Source organism: Centrocercus urophasianus, unplaced genomic scaffold (genome assembly GCF_019232065.1).
Source record: "Centrocercus urophasianus isolate 14NV4802_14NV808 unplaced genomic scaffold, USGS_Curo_1.0 seq_11, whole genome shotgun sequence".
NCBI lineage: Eukaryota > Metazoa > Chordata > Aves > Galliformes > Phasianidae > Centrocercus > Centrocercus urophasianus.
The window spans coordinates 70,453,707-70,476,740 of record NW_024884253.1 but is presented as its reverse complement, the minus strand read 5'-3'; the positions used below and the strand labels follow the sequence as shown (position 1 = coordinate 70,476,740).

Sequence of the window (23,034 nt, the reverse complement as noted above, 5' to 3'; positions counted from 1 at the left end):
AATGGAAGGAAGCAAGGCAGGACTGATGGTTCTCTTCATATGTGATTAGCTGTACTGCTTGTAGATTTTCAGAAAAAAAGCCTACTTGATGTAAAGTATGAAATGTCTATTTCTATTCAGATAAGGCAAACTCATCCAGGAGAGAGAATCACTCAAGAGCACAAAACTGTACATCACAGGATTTTCACTAAGAGACTGAGCTCTGTTCTAGCATCTGTATCTGCCTTGTTTTACTCCCAGCAGCAACGAGAAAAATGAGATGTTTTCTTCCCCAAATACTCAGTAAGCATTTAAGAATTATAGTAGGCCATTAGCTTGAAATTATTCAGAGTTTTTAGTCAGACCAGGGAGAAGTCAGCTTAAAATAAAATCTCACCTATCTCACGTGAAATCCTTACAACCTCAGAAACCTTTGGATTTTAAGTTATGAAGCAATTTCAGGAAAAATATTTTAAGTGGATGAGGTTGTCTTAAGCTTATTTTTGTTAGCACTGGTTCTGATCGTTAAAATTTCATAGTTGTAGTCACTGTTTGCAGGTAGCCTAAACTTTTTAGTCAGCATTATCTCAGTAGATTTCATATCTGCTTTAAAATATATATTTCTTACAGCAGTTAATTGTATAATTTCCTGTTCCTAAACACAGTGAGAGGAACCAGCTGCATTTTTTGTTTCTCTCACAGACAACGGAATAGTTGTTGGAAATAAGGAACAATGCATTGAATTGTTCCTTTCATGCATTGTTCCACCTTGTTCTAGTTTTAAGTGAATCTGGCAGAGAGAGCGATTAAGCTGTTGTTTCATAAATTTCATAAGCCAGTGCTGGAAAAATGGGCGAGTTTAGAGTTCTTCTTTCCTGCCTCTCATCCTGGAATTTAATTTAACCCAGGCAAGCTCCCTGCATTGCTTAACCACTTGGCTTCAGTTCATGAGTTCACACATCCTTGTACTGGCACAAGAGAAGAAGCAGCAAGTTGCAAAAACAGTCAACCAACAGTAACATGACTGTGCTTTCCAGTGATGCTGGCTTATGTTAGTTCAAAATATTCACCAGATTATTCTCAGACAGAGAGGAAATTAGGTGAAAATTGTGTTTCTGTTCATCTTCTAGGAGCAACATTCTGCCAAACATCACAGGATGCTTTGTATGCATGTTTGCAAGAAATGTTATGAATGCAGAGTAACTGGGTGTAAAAAAAATAAAAATAAAATAAAATAAAAATAAAATAAAAATAAAAATAAAAAAGGAATGAATACTTCATGCACTTATCCAGAAAACTGTATGTTTTCAGGTAACAGTAAAGTAATGTGCTGGCATAATTACACTGCCTGCTTTAACAGTATGTTGCGATTGCAGCTTGTACTGGCAGCATAGTTTAAAAAATGAATGTATATTATTGAGGACACATTATGTTAACGTGACCCAACAGAGGCTTCTGAAGGAAGTATAATACAGGTAAATAAATGTGTTTGAATGCATTTCAGAGCAGCATTCTATCTCCTGCCTGCACAATATATTTTAATAGATAGCTGTCCTTTTTCTCAGCCTTTTTTCTCACCTCCATAGCTTGTTACATAAATGATGCCTATATCAATAGGTGAAAGTTTGCTGTGCTACCTAAATTGTGTGATAGAGAGCACACACACAGTCTGGAAGTCCATTGTCATGAGTAGGATAATTTCTTTTTTTCTTTCAGAAACGGCAAAAACAAAAGCCACAGAAGATGACAGTGAATTAGACATATCAGCCCTGTGTCCTAAGGTGACTTTTTTCAGTCAGCCATATCTTCTTTTTAAAATCTATATAGATAATATCTAGACTACTATCTAGATCAGTGTGTTTATTTTGTACTGGCTGTAGAATGATTAAACTAGACTTTCATAGCAAGGGCAAGCTGTTTGTATTTGCAGAAGTGAAATTTCAGCTAATTTTTAAGAATTAAAATATAAAAGGGAAATGCATAGAAACTCTACATAATTTGTCAGATAATTGTTTAATCATTTGTCAGATCGTTTTCAATAATATTATAAATCAATATATTATCTACAAATATTTTTCCAAGTATGTAAGAGAACAGTCTAATACCTCTTTTTTTCTCTCAATATGTATGGCAGACAACTTTTCCATTATAATCAGAACATCAGTTATTAAAAAGGCAATTAGATTTCTAGAAATTCTGGCACAGTCTTGGATTGATTATGTGTAGAGCCTGACTTTGACAGTGATCACCTTGAATGAGTTTTAGTATTCTCAAATATATATATGATAGGATAAAAAATTGTAGCAGACATAATTGAACACTGATAAATTCTTACAGGATAAGGAGTTAAGATTTGGCTGTGTTTCAGATATCTTGTGGAAGATGTTTTTGTTTTCATTCAATGCATTTCTTTATGCATATTTTGTATTTGCAAGCTTACTTTGATTTCATTACAGTAAGATATTACATTAATGAGTAATTGGAATCTCCTGTGCTTTAGCCGAATATATGCATGAATTAAGAAGAGGGATGGTTCATCTCTAAGTCTTCTGTAGTATTATTTTAATTTTTCTACTATTAAACTTAAATAAGAGACAATGTATAGTGCTGTGATATGCAGGATACTTCTCTTTCAATATCTAAACATTGGCTTCCTGTAGTGTGAATGTTTGAATTTATATGTAGGTTAGTCCTGCAGTTGTTGCCAAAGAGCTGTCAGTGTCTGACACAGATGTATCAGAAGTATCTTGGACCGATAATGGGACCTTTAACTTATCCGAGGGGTATTCCCCACAGACAGACACATCTGATGGTATGTAACAGCTCCATCTCTTTTATCAGCAAATTACAATCTTGTAAGTTACCTGAAAACTATTGGAGAATTTGGGCACAGAAGTGTTCGGCCTTTTTTGGTTTGTTTTCATTTGTTTGCTTATTTGTTTGTTTTTCAATACTGAATTTAAATTTCATTCCAGTGTTTGTTTTGGATACAACTTCTGTAAGAGCTGTCTTCATCTTAAAAATAATGAAGTACATCACTAGGCATCTAAATACATAAGTAGCAGTGAGTAAAACAGATGCATCCAAATATGTGCCAGATCTCTTCTACCAGACCTATTAAGCAAGTAAACATTTTAAGTTAGTACCAGTTCTTTTAGGAAAGAAGTGAATACTTTGAATGGCTAAACAGCCAGTTAAAGACATCCAGTCATGAGCTTAAATGAGACATTAAGACCAAGACTAGGAAGAGATCCTTAAGCATTTGTCCTGATCTAGTCTGGAACTTGAAGCTCGTGCTTTTTACAGACCAAGCATTCAGTTGTACTAAGCCTGAATGAATGCCAAGAACATCAGAGGTTGGTGTAAACCTTTGTGCAGATTTGTTGCTCTGCTGATCTTGCACCTTTCTTCTAAGAAGTTCACTGAAAATGGTAAATGATATTACATAGCCCCATTATAAAGGCCAAATTAATAACGTAAATTATTTTGCTAATATTTCGAGTTGTAAATGGCCTGCATTGCATGATCATAAACTTGTAAATTGGAATGTCTTCAAAGCTGCTGTCTGTCTCATTGCCCCCAGCTAGTACTGCTGCATTGGTTATTCCATCCCAGTTGCAAGACTGCACATTTCCGGACTTCATAACATTCCCTTTCAGCCCATTCATTTCTCCAACCTGATGAGGTTTCTCACCTCCAGAATATTAATTGCATCTGCCCGAGACCAGTTTCTTTCTGTCCATCGATTTGCTCAAGAGTGCACTCCAACCCATCATCCACATCATTAATGAAAACTTTGAGCAGTGTTGGCTGCAGTGCCTTTCGGAGGCACTACCACTAATTGGCATCCAGTTGGATTTTGTGTCACTAATCACAGCCCCGTAAGCCTTGCGGCTGAGCCAATTTTCCATGCACCAAGCAGTTCACCTACCCAGTTCACTCATCAATTATGCTGTAAGGAAATGTGGGAGAGCGTGTTAAAGGCCTTGCTAAGCAAAAAATAAAAAACATCCACTCTTCTGCCCTGCGGAGCACTTCAGCAAACTGGACATACACACAAACATGAGACCAGATTGGATGAATCCAAGGACTGGCACATTTCTTCTCAAAGCTCTCTGCATTTGAGCTGCCACTTTACATAGCCCTTCCTCATCACCTTTCCAGCCTTTTTTTCCAAAAGGAAATGAAGAAAACGATGTATCAGAGCTTTAGGATTCGCTTCCTTAGCCCTTATGAAAGCTCATATTGCTTGTTTTCATAGAAAGTAAGTTCAAATTGAACATTTTTTGCTTTCTCATTCAAACATTGCCTAGTAGTACTAGCCCAAAGTATTCCTTTATGCTCATTCAGGTGTATTCCACAAGCCATGCATTGTAGTCAGTATGCTTTACAGATTTCTAAAAATATGCCATTAAAGCAGTCATTAAAATTAATTTTTTACTAGTTTGCACTCTGCTTTTATCCGCTTGAATACATGAAACTATACCGGTCACCTGTAGTTTCCATTTTTCTGTTCCCTACTTAGCACAAGCACTGGACATGAAGGTGAAAAACTATGAATTAAGCCTTTAGATTGTTTTTTCATCTTTGTTTAAACATTCTATTAAAAGTTTATTACACTTTTAAAAGAATTATTGAAAATCTGTAACTTCTAATTTGTAAATTTGTAATTTACACATATTGTAATTTACATGTATTTGAAGAATAAGACTTTAAAAACTTGTTACATTATAATAGCTAGGACTTTAGGTGTTTGTTGTATTTAGAACTGGCTGCGATGAACATTTGCATGGGTTCTTTCATATACAGCCAGATATCACTTTAAAATGGTATTTTCTTCAAACAATACTGAAAGGAGTTGTTCTCAAGCAGTTTTCCAAATCTCCGCATAAACATTGCAAAATGACTTTGGGCAGAAAATTTTAATGTTGTGGGCTCACTGAAATGGGAAATGCAATATAGCTAAGTTTATTTTTATTTATTTATTTATATAATTTTTTTGTTGTTGTTCCTTTGTTTTACATTTTAATCATTTTTAATGGGATTAGAATGATTTCCTCACACGGTACGAATTCAGATTCAAAGTCAGGTTGGTATCAGGCAGTACAAAGTAGGTTGTTATTTTATTTTAGATGTAAGATAAAGTTCCACTATGTTAACACTACAGAAGTTTATGGAATAATAAATGTATTCAAAGGAAAATCTACAAATTGCATTTTTAAATACGGCTGCATTTTGGGGGAAGCCTTTCTTGTTTGCTAACAGTTTCCCTCTGTTAATCCTGTGATAGATTTTGACCGACCTAGTGATCACGAAGAAGCTTTCGCTAGAGATCTCTCAGAATTCCCTTCTTTAGAAAATGGTGCAGGAACAAATGACGACGATGACTCGAGCATCGGTATGCCCATCCAGCAAAACAGAAAGAAAGAACAAATGTCTGTAAAGGCGGAGCATTCTTCCAGACAGAGTAAAGAGAGACCGTCCACCGCAGGGCTCTCCTTGCCTTTGACCAGTGACCAAACCTTTAATTTAATGAGCGGTATTGCTGGGGATGTCATCGCCGCCGCGGTGTCTGCTGCCATCAAAGACCAGCTGCAGTCTGTGCAGCCAGCTCCCTCACGCGCGGTGCCCAGCCTGAGTGAGGAGACAGACACCGAGGAAGCCGATGATTTTGAACTGCTCGACCAGTCTGAGCTTGAGCAGATTGAGAAAGAACTGGGACTTTCACAAGGCCAAGAAGCAGAATCCCAGGAAAAAAAGAAGTCTTCGGGCTTCCTTTCACATTTGCTTGGAAATCATTAACCTGGGAATTGCAGCTGGTGACATAAAGGAAATGAAACATAAAACACACACAAAATCAAATGCAAAAAAAGGAAAATTCTGAGCTGTAAGCTTTAACTATCACTTTAGATGTGTTGTAATAATTTCCCTTATGCAGAGTGAATTAACTGGATAAATATCAGCTGATACTGATAGTTTAATGTTTCTGGTAGTTATACCTCACTGTAATAGCATGGAAATGAATTATCTATCCACTGTTCGGTCGCAGATGTGTGTCGGAGGTCAGCTATTCAAAAGGATTGGGGGAGAGGTTTTTTTACCTTATGCCAAACATGCATTTTGGGGTCCTGAGCCAAACTTTCAACATCGGCAATTGATTTACTCATAGTTGCCAACCATGCAATACAAGTAATGGTTAACACAGCAAGGATGAGTTATCAGAGGATCGCAGTGAGATTAACTAAATCTCACCTCCTTCAGTCATGGCAGGAAGTATGAATCCCTGCAGTTACTGATTTGTATTGTGTATCTCCTACCTAAGAATGCATTAACCAGAAGAAGTCTGGTTTAAATGTGTGTGCAGCACTATTGGAGAACTTGATTTAACACTTAAAAAACTTTGAGTTATATTGGATATGGTGATGCATTTCCACATTCTTTGCTGTTTTAGGCTTGTAGAGTTGTGAAGTGGCACGCTATGTGACTGACCACCTGCTGTGTTCCTTCAGAGTCTGGCCCTTGGCAGTATTGCCTGTGTAAAGTCAGCCAATACATTTTTATAGATGAGTTACTGTGTAATCTGAACAGCCTTTTGGGGAGCAGGTGGGATTGTTATTGTTTGGACTAGGGAAGATAAAAAAGTTAGAGGTGAAGAGAAGGGCTTTTTTAGCTGCCACTTGCATAATTCCAAATGTTGTGGGGTTTGTTTCTGTTTTGTTTGTTCATTTGGATTTGTTTTTCCCTGTAACAACTGCCGTCACTTTCAACAAAAGTTGTACAAGCTGGATCTTGTGAGATACTTAAAGTACTTAGTGATTTGCTATGGAAGACACTCAGAGTCTTTTTCCTGGCATGTAATTTAAAACAAACACTCAAACAAAAATGTGCTTGTTTCAGTGATTGACCATTTTAAACTCCACACGTGCTCAGTGAATGGCATGGGATTTTAAGCAGGTTACTCATTTAACTTTTCCTAGGGCTTCTTCGTTCACCTTTAACAAAATCAAGTTGTAATACCACGCAACAGTAATCAAAGAAATAGGGAGAAGTAAAGTTCGTTTTTTTACTGTGACATAAACTGTTAGCAAAGTGGAGGGACCATGTCAGCTGCTACTACTGAAGTGATTTTCCATTTGCTGGCATTTTAAGAGGCGAATACTGTCATCTAGGACCCTCAGAAAGTTCAGCAACAGAGTATAACAATTTCTACTAATGTGTATGTGTAGGTAAACCTGTGTTTGAAGTTAACTCCATTCTAATTACTTTTTCTTTTCTTGAGGTGAAAAGGTAGGCAGGTGGCCAAACAGATTGTAGCTAAAGGAAAGATGCTGAGAATTTTTGACACTAGCTTCATCGTCACTTGTGCTTTTGTGTCAGTAATGCATATTGACCGTGTTTGCTGTCTTTTACCAGTAAAAAAGTGAGCCTGTGCCTTCATTATCAAATGCATTTTGAATTAAGTGGATGCTGGATGTAGATCACCCAAGTTGCTGATTTAAAATTATAGCATCTTACCATTAAAAGCAAGTTTCTGAAAATTATTTAAAAAACATGGCCACGTCGCTTTCACACTGTTAATTGTTCAGTTTCCTTTTCAGCTTCCCTCAGCCTGTCCTTCCCATTTGGAAAAATAGAAACAAAGGAAGCTTTTTCTGGAAAATCACAAAGTTTAAAGGCCGTTTATGTTTCTTAGACAAGAACATTATGTCCTTGCTGCGTGTACAGGGCAGTAGGTACAGTGAGAAACCTACAACTTCCAGGATGCTGATGGAACTTTGCAGAGCTCCTAGACAAGGTGTGCTCTCTGAACAGGGGTGCTGGTGCCCTGGGAAATGACAGGCTGCAGGACAGGGGAGGCTGGGGAGGCAGCAGTCCTTTGTAAGCTTGGCTGGAGTGGGTGGGTGAGAGTGGCTGTCAGCGATGGCATTGCAACAGCGTGCACTTTACTGTCATTTTATGAAGAATACTTGTGGTCGTGAAAGTACCTAACGCTGGGCTCTCTTCTAGGAGAATAAATTAGATCAAGGAGGATAAGCCATTGGAGGAGTTTATTGGACTTTTTGTAAGTGATCCATTTTCTGATTTCAACACAGATCAGTTTTTCTCCACTGAAGTGCGAGTCCCAATTTTCTTACAGAAACTAATGGCAAAACTTTGCAAGCAAATCATTAAAGATTAGGGACATTGTTGCTTATTTGAGTGTCTGGAATTTATCTGTTCTCATGGTAGTTGATTATATAGTATTTTTTATGCAAGCCCCTAAGAACTGTGTAATGGGAAGGAGATCATCTTGTAGCATGTGATATCCCTTCTAAAGTAGAGGAAAGATGTTTATTTTCTGTGGAATGTCTCTGCTCCCAAACAAGGGCTGTAGGAAACCCTCTGCTCAGTACATTCCACAAGAGTTGGATAGCAGAATGCAAAGGAAATATTTCTCTCTTCCGTAAGCCCTTCCATCCTATTTAGTTGGAAATAACTTCAGAAACCTTCATTAAGCTGTATTCTAGCAGCAGCAACATAGCCATTATGTACAACTCTGGTCACACCAACTGCCCATGGTTCAACTTGTCTCCTTGCTAACCTTTGCCATCGTCTTCTCATCTTCCAAAATGAAATACAAGGGCAGGGAGAAGGTCCAGTGAGCACGAGGAGGTGTGTGGCTTTGAAGCCTGTGTTTGTGATGCTAAAGGCCGGCTTTTGGGCGCTTTCCAGGCCAACGCCAGCACTGTCAGGCTGTGGAGCATGGAGGCAAGCTCACACTGAGTTCGATGCCCTGGGATTTGCTCACACGGAGCCCTAACCCCACTTGAAAACCTACCCACGTGTTCCTACACCTCAGTATCAGGCTGGGCTGTCAGCATTGAAACAGGGCTTAATGCACGTGAAGTGCAGGGCGTGAGCACCTCTCTGCACCACGCGCTGTCCTGCTGGCCCCGCTGGGCGCTGACCCACGGCTCTCCTGCTGAAAGCAGCACAGGAGGGGAACTCATTTGGCCCGAAGCGATCGGATCACAAACCGCTCTTGTTCTCTGGTTTGGTTTGCGCTTTTCCAGACTCCATCTCAGCACTCTGTGCACATTTCCCCCTCAGTCCCAGTGTGTGTTGGCAGCACTCCGGTGCACAGCACCCTGTGAGCAGCAGCTCCATAGTGGGGAACCAGAAACCGGAGTGTTACAAATCGTCTGTATTTACAGTACTTCACAGCACTTTACCTAGCTTGGTTACTATTTTGTAAACATGGAATTATTATATTGATTGTTTGTAAGACCATTTAATAAATACGTGTTAGTTTTTATCTTTCATTATATCTAATTGTATGTCTGTTCTCAAGATAGGAAAAAAAAAAAAAAAAAGATGGTGAGAAAAGCCTTCGGTCGACTTTTTGCCGCACTTTGTTTATTCCTTTCCTTTCCCTGATGTGAACCAGCGCTTGGCGGTGTGTCGGGTCACTCTGAATAAACGTTGATCTCAGCTCTCGGCCACCGATTGCCGATGTGGCGTTATTTCCCCGGGGCGGCGCGCTTGGGGCCGGCCTCCACGCCGGCAGGGGGCGCCAGAGGAGGCGGGGCGGGGCCCTGCCGGACGGAAGCGGCCGGCCCGCAGCTCGGACTTCCTGCGCGGCGCGGCGGCTGCGGCTCCACGCCTTCAGGTCAGCCGGCACGCGGCGCGGCTCTCTCGTGTCTCTGGGCGGCAGGTGCATGCTCCGGGAGGGGGGTGGCGGGCTGCCGCGGGGCACGGTCCGCCCTGGCTGGGGAGGAGGCGAGACCTGGCACAGCCAAGCGGATCCCGAGCCGGAGTCGGGCTGCTGCGGTCGCAGCTCGCTGCGGGTCGGACCTGAGTCGCCGCCCCGAGCCGGCTCGGCATTCTTTTTTTTTTATTTTTTTTTTTTTTTTTTTCCGTTTCTCTTCCGCGTTTAAGCTGTGCTGACGCTGCTGGTTCGAACGCTGAACCGAATGGCAGCCGGGCCTTATTGCCTCGTACCCGCCTGGCGAGAGCAGGGCCGGGCCTCTCCCCTGCCTTCCGAAGGGAGACGGTCACCCCGGCAGGCGTGGCTCTGCGTCACCCCGTTTATGGCAGTAAAATACGGGTATACGTGTAGGTGGGGGAGGGAGGTGCTCCGGAGGTTGGGGTCCTTCAGCGGCAGACAATATGTTTGTAAGCAATCAAGTAGGAATCCGCTTCTTGAAAACTGCTGTTTCAGACAGCAGCTCTCCATTCGCTTGTCCGTCACTGAGGAGTCTCCCTTTTGGCAGCTGCTGTTCTTCTCCCTGCTGTCAGACCCCTCTCCTCACACGCCATTTCTTTTGTTTCTCAGATTAACCATGTGGAGTAGCTTTGGCAGTCTCCAATGTGAACACATTGCTTGGCTGTTTGCTTCTTTTACCGTGTTCAAGAGATTCCATCATTTTTTCTCTTACGTGTCACTGAGTACTGTGCATGGGTTTAGGGAGAAGAACAGAAGTTGGAAGTCTCTGCCCTCGTGGTCCCCAAACTGATGGCTCTGCAGGACAAAGAATGTTGTGAACAGTGCACACACCACTCCAGGATAGCTTGAAAGCTTTTTATTTTTACTAATTTTTTCTTCTGTCAGGCAGAAATTCTTTACCAAGAGAGTGGTGAGGTGCTGGAACAGGCTGCCCAGAGAGGTTGTGGATGCCCCATCCGTGGAGGTGTTCAGGGCCAGATTGGAAGGGGCTCTGAGCAGTCTGGTCTAGTATTAAATGTGGAGGTTGGTAGCCCTGCATGTGGCAGGGGCGGGAGGGTTGGAGCTTCATGATCCTTGAGGTCCCTTCCAACCGAGACATTCTGTAATTCTGTGAAGGCTGTGGGAAGTAGAAAACCAGTGTCAAAGCAGGATTTCCCTTTTCTGTTTACTATGAAGTAAATGCAAGTCTCTTCAAAAGCCTGTAGGTAACGGATTGCAAGCTCGATAGGAACTTTTCACTTAAAGTAAGAAGGGCTGTCAAAGTACTGCTTTTAGGGCAGAAAGCCCTATTTTTTATATGTCTGAGCCCTGGCAAGCACAGCGTGTGCTGAGTCCAGAGCTGGGCTGCTCCAGTGCCACTGTGGTACCAGAAATCTCTGATAACTACCTGATCCTCCTCATAGGCACAGTTATCACCAATGTTAGCAAATGTCACGATATCTCTTACGCTGCCTTACTTGGGTGCCGTCCAGATGATGTCGGGTTGATTTTGTTGTTGTTGTTTATTGGTGTGTTTTTATTTATTTTTTTTCTTTTTTAGCTTTCCAGTAATGGCGACCTACACGTGCATCACTTGCCGTGTGGCTTTCAAGGACGCTGACATCCAGCGTGCCCATTACAAAACCGACTGGCACCGCTACAACCTGAAGCGCAAGGTTGCTGACATGCCTCCTGTCACCGCTGAGAACTTCCAGGAGAGAGTCTTAGCACAAAGGGCTGTGGCTGAGGAGCGGGACAAAGTCACTGCCACCTACTGCACGGTTTGCAGCAAGAGATTCTCCACCTTCAACGCCTATGAGAATCACTTGAAGTCCAAGAAGCACCTGGAGCTGGAGAAGAAAGCTGTTCAAGCCATCAGCAAGAAGGTGAAAATATTAAATGAGAAGAACCTGGAAAAGGGGCTCGCCGTGGAGAGTGTAGACAAAGATGAAATGAATGCAGCTATACAGCAAGCCATCAGAGCTCAGCCATCCTCATCTCCAAAGAAGGCGCCCTTACCTCCTAACCATGCAAGCAGCTCTCCAGTTCCTATGGAAAGCGCCAGTCCATTGCACAGTAAAGAACGAACTGAGAAGCCTCCGCGGCTGCAATGGTTTGAACAGCAAGCAAAGAAGCTGGCAAAACAGGAAGCAGAGGAAGAAGAGGATTCGGAAGAAGGTAAGGCGGTCAGCATGCTGTCAGTGGATAGCTTGGGGTAAGCTGTGGAGCTGTTTGTTTTGTGCAAAAGCTGCTTTTCATTTTCTTTAGAGGTGTGGCTGTTTTCATCACAGAAGACCTTCCTGTTAAGTTTTCATTTTAACAGAGCGTTTCAGGTCAGTTCACGCTTGCAGGCAGAGGCTCTTTATTGCAGTGTCTGAAGAATCAGCCACACAAGACACTAATGCATGTGAAGGCTGAATGTAAAGGCTGTTAACACCATCTTCTGTGTAAAGTTCCAGGAGAATTCCAGGGCTAACACAGGTTACCCTAAAACTATTCCTGAAAAAAAATCTAGTGCTGTTTATTACTTTTGTCCCATGGTTCCCTTTCCTGCTCTGTTGAAGGGGGCTTGGAGTGCAGGTTTTGTTCTTCACTGCCCATCAAGATCGGAGGAGGAAATTTGCTCCTTAGCCTGTCGTGGGGTGGCACGGCTTCTCAGCACATTGGTATCTATAATAAAAATAGCTGAGGAAATGTCACCCCTACTGCCCCTTCTGCTCCCTCACCCTCCCCACCTGTGTGTACAGTTCTGCTGAGGCCAGCCTGGAAGGCAGGCAACTGAAATAAGCAGAGCTGCAAAACTCCCAGGAAAAAAAGAAGGTAGTTTTAACCTGGACACTGCCAGTGCTGTAGTTTGCAGTGCAGCTTGCAAATGCATCTATTACAGCATTAGAATGATGAGATGATTAAACTGTGTCAGTAGTTGTGGACAGGAATGAATGCACTGGGAGCATGCTATTCCAGCTTCAGTATTGGAATGTAGATGAAGCATACTCTTCTCCTGGTGGTTGTAAATATCTGTCATATTTGGCAGTGGCTTTGTGCATTTACAAAAGGTCAAAATAAAGAAGTTAAGAAATAGTACTACTATGGGGAATTCAAGCCCTTCCTGATGATCTTTGAACCTCTGGGGAATCTGCAGTTGCTTGTAGTCTGTATTGAGCATGGCAGTAGTTCTGCAAGCATGTCAACTTGTTAGTAAATCCTGGGTAACTCTGGTAGCTCTCTTTTGTTAAGGATGGATGTGTGAATGGGAGGTGTTTGCTGCTAAGTCGCTGCTGGAAATGAACATTTTTATGTTTGTGACAGAGCTGTATTGTTTTTAATGAGGCATGCACGTGTTCTTGTGCTGTAGCAAATCAAATGTAAGGCTTTGAAACTGCAGTAAAGCATTAATTGTTGAGAAAATGGAGGGGAAAAAAACTTCTTTATGAGCAGTCTTGAGTTTTGCTGTATGTTTTTACAAAAGGAAATGTTTTACTGGCAGTGATATAATCTTGTGCCTGGAAATAAGCATGTGGCACTTCTTGGAAAGAGTAGAGAACAGTATGTTCAATTACAACTCATTTTTAACTTAATTGGTAACTACCATGCTTGGAAGAAATAAGTAAATAAATATTTCTTAACCTTCCATTTCAAAGGCTGGGAAGACATGGATTCTGATGAAGACTTCGGCTCTGAAGAAGAGATGGAAGGCGTGGGAGAAGAGGAGGAGAAGCAAGCAGAAGCTGAAAGCACTTGTGCCATTGGGGCCATACCAGTCACAGACTGCTTGTTCTGTTCCCACCATTCCAGAACTCTCACGAAGAATGTGGCCCATATGACAAAAGTTCACAGTTTCTTCATTCCAGACATAGAGTACCTTGTGGATCTCAGAGGATTAATAAAGTACTTGGGTATGCCTGTAAATATCCTCTGATTTTAACTGGGGTAATTAAAGACTTACTGCTTATTTTTGCTTGGATACAGCTTAAAGTGTGTTTGGACATTGCTTGTTTGGATTTTATTTTTTTTTTTCTTGCACATCAAGAGGCTGTCTAGTTTAGCTTTTTGTTACAGGGTTTGCTAGGGAGGGTGAGAGGAAAACTGTACTGTGCAAGCATGTGGTAAGACCCTGTAGGTCTTATATGGTGTTTTAATGCTGAAGATGTTTTTCAGCTAACACAAAACTGAGGATGAAATTCAATTGCTGACGTGTGCATTTGAACTATTTTGTACTGGGGGAGGTTCTGAATATCTAGTGAGTTGTAAATGACTCATCCATTGACAGTACCAGTGAGTAAAAGCTAAAAGCTGTGCAGAAAATGTCTTCCTTGAAGTCTTGATGAGAATGTTTGGATGTATTGCATAGAAGGATGTATTGGAGGCATGAAATGTTTTATTGAGAATACATGGTGATCCATACCTTGTCATATGAATTCTTTCATTGTTAAGGCTTTGTCCCTTATGCCATATGATCTAGGCGTAGGAACAGCAGGAAATGAAGGACTCAAGGCTCTTCCTCTGTCTCCCTGCCTTCAAGCTGGGAAGTTTACATCACAGAGCTGTTAATTACTGAGTAGACAGGCTCTGTTCAGACTAATAAGTGTCACTTTTTTTTCTGCAGGAGAGAAAATTGGCGTTGGGAAAATCTGCATCTGGTGCAATGAAAAGGGAAAGTCCTTCTACTCTACGGAAGCAGTACAGGCTCACATGAATGATAAAAGCCACTGTAAGCTCTTCACAGATGGAGATGCAGCTTTGGAATTTGCAGACTTCTATGATTTTAGGTAAGGACGCTTTTCAGTTGAACTTTTCATCAGAATCTCTTACTAATTTTTAAAATTTAGTCCTGTTCCTGATTTAGATGCTTAGTTTGTGTTGGTGCTTTGCCACCTTTCTAGATTCGTTTAACAACGTGATTGATTCTTCTGTCTGCTGTAGGCATATTAATGCCTACATGAAAATACATTTTCAATTCTGTTTCGTCTATTTGTTGTTACTGTTTAGATTTCAAAGATCAAAAAAGATCATAAAAGGATATAAATGCAATTTCTGTTACCTTTTAGGTAGATTTTGGGCTTACAACATACTCAGGATTTTTTTCTTTTAAGCAGTTGGATTTGAACAGGATTGTTATGGTGTAGAGGACTCTTGTTGAACTACTTTTGGTTCTCCTCAGCTGTGATCATTTTGGTCAGAAACGGCTTCTGTTGTGGTGAAGTGCTTCCATTCATCAGTTGTGCAGAACTGGTGGCTTTTCAGAATAAAGAGCTGTTAAGCATGTAGTAACAGAGCCATACTGGACTGTAGAACTTTGTGGAGGAAGGGATGACTGTCATCAGCCTTTGTTCAGGAGATGATATTACTGGATAGAACACTCAAACCATGGTTGATGAAATATGACAGTACTTGGGACTTGCTGTAGTTGTGGGTGGTGGATCTTTTGTGTATTGGGTGTGGATAACTGTGGCTTCTTGCCACGTATAAAACATACACTACTGCTGCTCCCCAGGAGCAGTTACCCTGATCACAACGAAGGGCAAGACATGGAGGTGCCTGCAGAGCTCCCAGCTGAGAGAGAATTGGAATACAATGATGACACCATGGAGCTGATCCTCCCTTCAGGTAGCACAGCATTTCTCAGCATTTGTCCTTCACACAGTTTTGTAATATTCTTGATGATCATTTGTCAGAAGCAGCATCATTATGCTTAATCTTTCCTCCTTTGAATAGGTGCGAGAGTGGGTCATCGTTCTTTAATGAGATACTACAAGCAGCGGTTTGGTCTGTCAAGAACAGTGGCTGTTTCTAAAAACAAGAAAGCAGTGGGTCGGGTGTTGCAGCAGTACAGAGCTTTGGGCTGGACAAGCCAGACAGGTAAGTGACGTGTTGAGGTTTTGGCAGAAAAAATGAAAAAAACCTTGCCAGTATGGGGAGAAAACGTGCTGACTTAATTGCAGAACTCTAATCTGTCTTTGTAAGCAGTAACCCTACAAATGTGTATCTGTCTTTCTCTTCTCCTTCCTCCCTGAAGGGGCAGCCTTTGCTCAGAAGCGTGATATGCAGTACTTGCAGAGGATGAAGTCCAAGTGGATGCTCAAGATGGGAATGAGTAACAACGCTACAAAGCAGATGCATTTCCGGCCACAAGTTAGATTTTGAGTACCCCGAAGAACTGCCTGCAACAGGTTTTGGGAAGGGGGGTTTGGTGTTTCTGACCTGCGGATTCTGTTATTAAACTGGACTCGGTTTGTAACAGGTGTCAGTGTGCTGGCATGTTTCCCTATCTATGAGATGATGTCTTGCAGGATGCCTCTCTTCTGTTGAAATGATGGTTCACCTAACTTAAAGTGTATTTAATGAAATATATGGCAGAGTAATAACCACAATGAACAAGGATGTGTGCATCCCATCTTGCTGCCCATCTTTGTGAAATACCTTTCTGTAGGGCAGCTGACATTGTCATTTGTATGAATATCTTGAGTTTCCAGTTCTGTGAAACAACTGAGGCCAGAATAAGATCCTCAATCTAAGAGTCAGTGTATTAAAGGTATGTATTTGTTGTGCTAGACATCGACTAGCTGGGTCTTTGGGACTTCTGTCCAGCACCAGCAAGGTGAAAATTTGAGAGCAGAGATTCTGGGAAGGTTGAGTGATAATTATTTGAAGAAATACACTTATGGAGAACACAATTGCACGATGAATTTTGCGTCTGGAAGTTGACTTTACTTGTTTAATGCTCCAGCTCAAGGCTTAATTAATAACTTACCGTGCAATTGGTTTACATTGAAGTTCAGGAATTTTTGTTACCTAAAAACTGCTCAGAATTACCATAACGTGCAGATGAATGTCAATCTGAACTTCTGATGATTTGTTAAAAATTTCCTAATAAAAACTGTCGTTAATACTGATATCAGTTTCTGTTTTTCCCGTTGAATACTTCTGTTTCTTATGATCTCGCTGAAGTAAAGTGACTTGAGATATGTACTGGGTGAAATGGGGCGTTCTTCTTGCCAGAACTGTTCTTTGCCACTTGAGCAAATGACCTGTTACAGACCAGTGTAGAGAAAACTTGCTTGTTAAAGAGCTCAGGCATTGGTGCTAGCACTGATCCTGGTGTTGTAGATATTAAAGGCTGCAGTGACCTTACCAAGTTTTTGTGAAGAGGTGGGCAATTGCACACAGACTGTTGGCTAGCTCATGAAGCCCCTAAGTTGTTAGGTGTATGCCACTGGAAAATTGCTGTGTCCGTTCATCATGTTAGCTGCAGCTGTTTACAGTCACATTGCTTCCACACTGTAAGATTTTTCTGCATTCCCTTGCAGTGGCTTAGATTGACATGATTTCAGCATCAGAGCAGTACTCATGTGTAGCTTATAGAATATCTGAAGCTTGCATTAAGTATGAGGCTTTTGCCTCATAGGTAGTTGTACTAAGCGTAGCTTAGTGTGGTTGCTGATGCCTTTGAGGTGTGTATTGAGGAGGGTAGGCAGAAATAATGGGACAACTGATGAGATGATACACAACTTTGAGTCCACAAGGTTCAGGCTGAAGGTGCGTAGATTTTGCTGCCCTCCTTAATGCGAACGGGCAACCAGAGGAAAGTGCTGCTGTCGGTGCAGACTCATCCCCAGCATCCCGTTGCTTAGGAAAGGATGGGGATCTGAGTGCCCTCAACAGTCTGGTTTGGAAAGGTATGCAATGTGAGAAACAGTGGTTGTTTGCCAAGTCACAGGGAAGATGAAATAGGCAGTCTGTAATGTATCTGCCTGTGGCTCTGTTCTGTACTTCCTATTGTCACTTAGAATAAAATGGAGCAATAACATGGAAACGTACTGATAGATTGAAGGAGGAGGGTAGTAGCTCTGTTTAATTCCAAGATGAAAACAGGTGCCTTGGAAAACCAGCAGAGGGCATAAGGGTAGCCTTTTCCAGTCTTGCATTTACTATGAAAAGGAAGTGTAGTATGAATACATTTACACAGAGTACTGATAGAGCAAGGGAGCAAAGTTCAACACAAGTAATATCTTCATTTAGGTCCAGGGAGAGCACTGTTAGTAAAGGACAGTAGGAACAAGTATGCAGATTATCTGCAGTATTCAGCAACAGGCTGCAGTTGCAGGTACTCCAGCTTTGTCAAAATGTCTGAGAACATTTTTATTAAATGTGCTTCATAGTATTACTACTTGTTTGGTCAGCTGCCTAGCCTGAAAATTGTACAATGGATAGCTGAGAGCAGCTTTTTGTTCCTTGCCACAGAAGGAACTAGATTTCCAGCTGTGCCATAGCCTTCCACTTGTACTCTCCTGATCTGACCTTGTGCTTTCTGGCTCTTACTGGCAGAATGAGAAGAGAATGAAGTCTAGGGGCAACTAGACTTGAGACAGACTGCAAATGTAGTGGGCACTCTGAGGCAAGAAATTCATGGTATGGTTGTGGGCGTGCTGTTCCCAAAGGGAGGGGGTTATCCCTTTTCAAGCTGGTGCATCAGTGGTGGGAAGAGCATAGGAAAGTTATTTCAGTTTGGGGAAGGTTGGATGTTCTGCTGCTTGTCCTGTAATAACTGTGCATTGATGTGGTCTTGATGCTGCATCAAGCATTGCAGGGTAAATCAGCACAATGAAAGAACTGTTGAAGCTCCTACAGTACATCTGCCATCTCCTTTTTGGGAGTAGGTCTTCTGTTGTAAGTATAAGATATCTAAAAGACAGAGCAGTTCTAGAAGGGAAAACGTGTATTATCTGGAAGGGCAGAGCGAAGAGTTGATGGGATGCGAGTAGCGGAGATGCAGAAGAGTCAGATAAGTACAGCATCCTAACAACTTACCACACTGGATTTGCAAATCAACAAGTAAAGATCTGTTTCAAGTGAGCACTTGCTTTAAGAGAGTGTTATTGATCCATAATTGGTTTCCACAAGCTGGAGGACCTCAAATGTAAAAGAGTTGGACTGTTGCCCAAGTAACATCTGGTGCTTGAGGGGCATCAGATTGAGAATCCTTGCTACAGCTTTTAGGAGGGTTTTTTGTTTTTTGTTTTTTTAATCTATTAGAACTGAGGCAAACTGTGCTAATGGGCTTTGTCAGCTCAGGGGTTTGGTTACCTTGCTGTGTGCTGTCTGTATAAAGCTGCAGGTGAAAAACTGCACTTCAGGTGAGGTTATACTGTTATGACCCACAATAGGCAAGAGGTTAGAGGTAAGCAGCCATAGCTGGAATATAAGTCACCAGACTGTCCTGAATCCCTGCAGCTGACAGAACCTGGGTAGCTGAGATGGCAAGCTGATGGTGCTTCATGTGTCAGAGCAAGCCAAATAATCTTTTTTCAGCAATCTGATCCAAAAGAAATGTCTGCTGTCTCACCCACTACGTCCCATACTACCCCTAGTAAGATGCAGCAGCCAAGAGCTTCAGAAGTGCCATCAGCAGGAACAGGAGACCTGTAACCAGTTTGGTGTTAAAGATTTCAACATGCCCATGGTACAACACTAGAAATAGAATAATAGATGCTGGCTGAGCCTGGAAGGGAACCAGAATCACTCTCCTCTGAAAGCAGTCAGCACTTCCCACTGTGATATTATATGAATTGTCCCAAAAGTGAAAAGAGATCAGGAAACCAACTTTTAAATAGCAACTTTATCACACAAATATTTGTTATATTACACGGTATGCATTTGTACAGTTCTCTGATGCAAAAAAAAGGTGTCCAACACTGAGATATACTTTGCATCATTTATAACACTTGTATTGGAAACTTACTTGCAGAGCATTTGCAGGATAAATCACCTAATCCTATGTGTAAAAATGGGAGGCTTGCTATTCCTATGTCATGCATTAGCAAACAAAAGTCCACATGTTCCAGGGCACAGAAGCACAAGTTCGCATTTTCAGATGACCTCCCATCTTAACATTCCTTACCTGAAGGATCTTCAGGAATCAGGTTTGGGTGGAATTACCAACAGTAACTTGGATGACAAAATCAGCAGTGACAAAAACTAGTGTTATAAAGCTTTTCTGCCAGTTCAGTGAGGGCTTTTGACACATACCTGGAAGACCTCGCTGGAAGTTTACAAAGCTGAGTGGCTCAGTTAGTAGTTGCTAGATGAATAGAAGCTGCATTTGTACAACAAAAGACTAACCCAAGCACCTCAGACACCTAAGAAGAATGCTGCAGGATAGGCTGTCACTCAGCTGCGGGCCCATTTTCTGGGAAGCTGGGAGGAAAAACGAAGTCTCAGCATGCATGCTGTGGCTTATCTTTTAAAGTGCTGCAGAGAGGGTCTCTGCATGTGCAGCACACTAGTATCAGGCTCTGCAGCTGATGAAAGTGCAGCTCTAAACACTAGCTGAGGCCTGAGTTCAGTGTCCTCGCCTCTGTTATTTCAGTTTCTTTTAAGCCAAGAAAGAAGGCATGCTTGTAAACCTCGAGGCCAATTTGCCTTCTTACTTTGCTCCCCCTCAACCAAATCCCACTATGCAAAAACAATTTTGTGTTTCCCATCCCAGCCAATGCCTGTTAACGACTTGGCAAGGTCTCTGTAGTCATCTATACACATCTTGGCTTCTTTTTTTTCTGGCATGGGTACTTTCCACCCTTACATTTCTGCTCTTTACAGCCGTGAAAGCAATCTGGATTTCCTGGGCAAGATCTGCCTTTGATCTCACATAGTTCTGCTTCACTGAACTCCACTCATATGTTAATGGGTGGGGCAGCTATGTGTCTGCTTATGGCATGTGGCGCTGAATATTTTGGGGTAATATTTATTGAAATGTTCTGAACTCCTGATATTTTCATACATCAATAATGGATGCAGTCATACCTAGTCTCCTTAATTCTCTGCAATTGTCGTATTTCAATACTCTCTATTGTTCAAGTCACTGTATTTTAACTAATCTACTCTTGATGAAGTGTGTGCTTTCAAAGTACAGAAGATGAGGAATAGTTTCAGTATTTTTTTCACGAAGTTGTAAGCTGTACCTACTGGAATTACCCTCATTTGGCCATAGACCAAGAATAAACACTGGCTGTTGTTTTTATTCAAACAGTGTATGGTAAGCTAATCCCACACAAAAGTGCCTGGTGAATGGCATGATCTTTTTTCTTCTTTAACAGAGGACAATTGCTAGCTACATCTTTTTTTCCCCACTGGCAGAAGGCTCTCTGTCCCACAGAGAAGTGAGTTGTAAGATGCAGGGTTCTTTCTGTCATCCTTGAATGCTTTATAGAGAATTGCTAACAGGTCTCATTAGAAGCCCTATAGTTCATGGTACAGTCTATTTTTGTCTGTGTACTTGTCCACCTAGCTGCAGAAGTGGGCATGTTGTGCTTTGGTTTGTCCCTGCCTCTTCCTGCAGTGAAGTGAATGTGGTTCTAACTGCAACACAGCCTCTGGCAGAAAATAATGGAGTGTAGGATCAGCACAGTCCCATCTTTGCCTGGCACTACTTACAGTGCATAGAGAGAGGACTGGTAGACTCAGCTGAGACTACATCATTCTCTAGCAAGGAGCAACCAAGAGCTATCTAATGCAGCATCTCACCTTGCCCCCAAGCCTGGGCACCTGTATCGGTTGTGGTCTACATCACAGAGTGCTCTCCTGAGGGCAGGTGTTTTTCAGACAGCTGAATGGATTTGGGTGTTTAAGTGCTTGCAGGAAAGTGCCAATTTTTGAATTAATAGGCCAGCTGTTCAAATTCTTTGTTACTAGGTAGTTAAACACAGAAATCAGCCGTATGTCTTAGTAGCTTTATTTCAAATGTCTTGGTCTTTTGGCCCTACCATTCATCCTTTTTTTTTTTTTTTTCTTTTCTGTACAGTGGCATAGCTCCAATAAGCAATCCCAGCACAGTCATTAGGAATAGCTGAGGTGCTGTGGGTGAGATTACAGCCAAAGCAATATGCTCATACATCAGTTACTCTGGGTCATGTATAGAGGAAAATAGTGTCAGAAACTGCAGTCACTCCACCTACAACACTTATCATGTCCCAACAGCAAGATCATGGGTACACAAGAGGCCACCGAGCAGAACAGGCACTGTGTGATTTAAAATTCCACCTGTTCTAACAATGGTGGCACCCTGGTGCTGTGCACTTGTGCTGCAGCCTGTAGCACCTTGTTCTCTTTGGCATTTCATGATGGGAGTAGCGCCCACAGCTGAGTATGGTAGCCCAAAGTGTCATTTTGTTCCTTAACACCAGCCCTATTAGGAGATCAAATTTAAAAGAAAATAAAATAAGCCCTTCGATGACTCTAGCAAACAACAAAAAGAAATGGCATAGAAAAATAACTTTTTTTTTTTTAACAAGTTTTGCCTCCTGCAGTTTGTATGAGCAGAGGTGGATCACAGCTTGCATTCCCTTGTGCCCACTGAAGCAAGACATTCTAGCATGCAGGCTCCTGAACTTCCAAGCCCGTATATATGCCTGTCTGTGACAGCTGCAGCTATTAAGGGGAAATCATTCAAGCAGAGAAAATAAATAAATCCTCCATTATTCTGCATAATATTTTACTGGCTCATTGACTTTGCTGAAATACTCTAATTTGGACTGGTTTGGCTGGTGATGTCCAGCAGCACGCAGAAGTAACCGTGCCAAGGGGTGAATGTCACACAAATGCCTCAAGTCATGTGTTGGGAACATCCAGTTCAACGATGCTCCGCCTGCCTCTGTGGTTAGTAGCTTTTATGGACAATTTTAGCTCTTTCAAATCTTCATTCAAAAGGAAAACAAAGCAAAAAGCGATAAGATTAAAAGGCAACAGTTGCCTTGATGGACTTCATGCTGCTTTGTATTTTTGTTTCAAAGCAGAATTACAAGATCAGTTCCTGGGCTTTCCCCCCTCGTTAGCACTCCATTCTTGCTTTTCATTAGCTCCCTGACAGTACCTCTTGGAGTTATCGGAGTAAAACAATGAAATCTGCAGCGAAGCTTAAGGAGTTTGGAGGAAAAGAAGCTGTGTAATGAGAAAAAAAGGATTTTGTGCAGTCTGAGACCCTCGTGCACTGAATATGACAGGGTTTGCAGTCTGCAGTACAATCCCAGTGGATCTCTGAAGGTAGTATTTACAGAGCAGATGCTTAATGTTCTGAAAGCCCATTGAAGAATCAGGTAAAGTGTTCCTAAAAACGAACCAAATGCTTTAGAAATATATGAGCTGTAGCCACTTCCAGCTGTGGAATTGGTGACTGGTTCTCAAGTAGATGCTAGCTTCTTTGATTTAGTTCTTTTTAACTTCTCCGCTTCTCTTATTTATTTGTCACTGCATACACAGGGCTTTTGCTTTTTTTCTCTGTGCTGTGAATAGCTATTTTATGGAGCCATTGAGCACCAGACTGGAACTCCATCATTAATACAACAGCATCAATTCATGAACAAGTATCCAACAGGCTT

The 23,034-nt window shown here is 41.8% G+C and overlaps 2 protein-coding genes across 4 annotated transcripts in view; both read left to right on the top strand.

Moving 5' to 3' along the window:
• The window catches only part of RETREG1 (reticulophagy regulator 1), a 55,905-nt gene extending 46,444 nt beyond the window's left edge, over positions 1 to 9,461 (top strand). For both annotated transcript variants that reach the window (XM_042840065.1, XM_042840066.1), the window contains 3 exons: positions 1,696 to 1,760; positions 2,665 to 2,791; positions 5,270 to 9,461. In XM_042840065.1, coding sequence (XP_042695999.1) covers positions 1,696 to 1,760; positions 2,665 to 2,791; positions 5,270 to 5,781 — 704 coding nt within the window. In that variant the 3' untranslated portion in view covers positions 5,782 to 9,461. The remainder of the gene's footprint in view (positions 1 to 1,695; positions 1,761 to 2,664; positions 2,792 to 5,269) is intronic.
• Positions 9,462 to 9,570: 109 nt separating this feature from the next.
• Positions 9,571 to 16,557, top strand: ZNF622 (zinc finger protein 622). 2 transcript variants are annotated; one of them, XM_042839613.1, is made up of 7 exons: positions 9,571 to 9,628; positions 11,226 to 11,842; positions 13,306 to 13,560; positions 14,271 to 14,433; positions 15,159 to 15,271; positions 15,380 to 15,523; positions 15,681 to 16,557. In XM_042839613.1, the coding sequence occupies exons 2-7, from the start codon at positions 11,236 to 11,238 to the stop codon at positions 15,806 to 15,808; spliced, it is 1,410 nt and encodes a 469-aa protein (XP_042695547.1). In that variant the 5' UTR covers positions 9,571 to 9,628; positions 11,226 to 11,235; the 3' UTR covers positions 15,809 to 16,557. The 2 variants fall into 2 exon arrangements, with proteins under 2 accessions (XP_042695547.1, XP_042695548.1); XM_042839614.1 differs by having other exon boundaries at positions 9,607 to 9,673.
• The last annotated feature ends 6,477 nt before the right edge of the window (positions 16,558 to 23,034 follow it).

What these genes read in the sequence shown, in the direction of transcription:
- ZNF622 (XM_042839613.1), top strand. Translation starts at nt 11,236, where the DNA reads ATGGCGACCTACACGTGCATCACTTGCCGTGTGGCTTTCAAGGACGCT. An exon ending in AGAAGAGGATTCGGAAGAAG is followed by an intron (nt 11,843 to 13,305) that starts GTAAGGCGGTCA and finishes TCCATTTCAAAG; the next exon opens with GCTGGGAAGACATGGATTCT. An exon ending in AGGATTAATAAAGTACTTGG is followed by an intron (nt 13,561 to 14,270) that starts GTATGCCTGTAA and finishes TTTTTTCTGCAG; the next exon opens with GAGAGAAAATTGGCGTTGGG.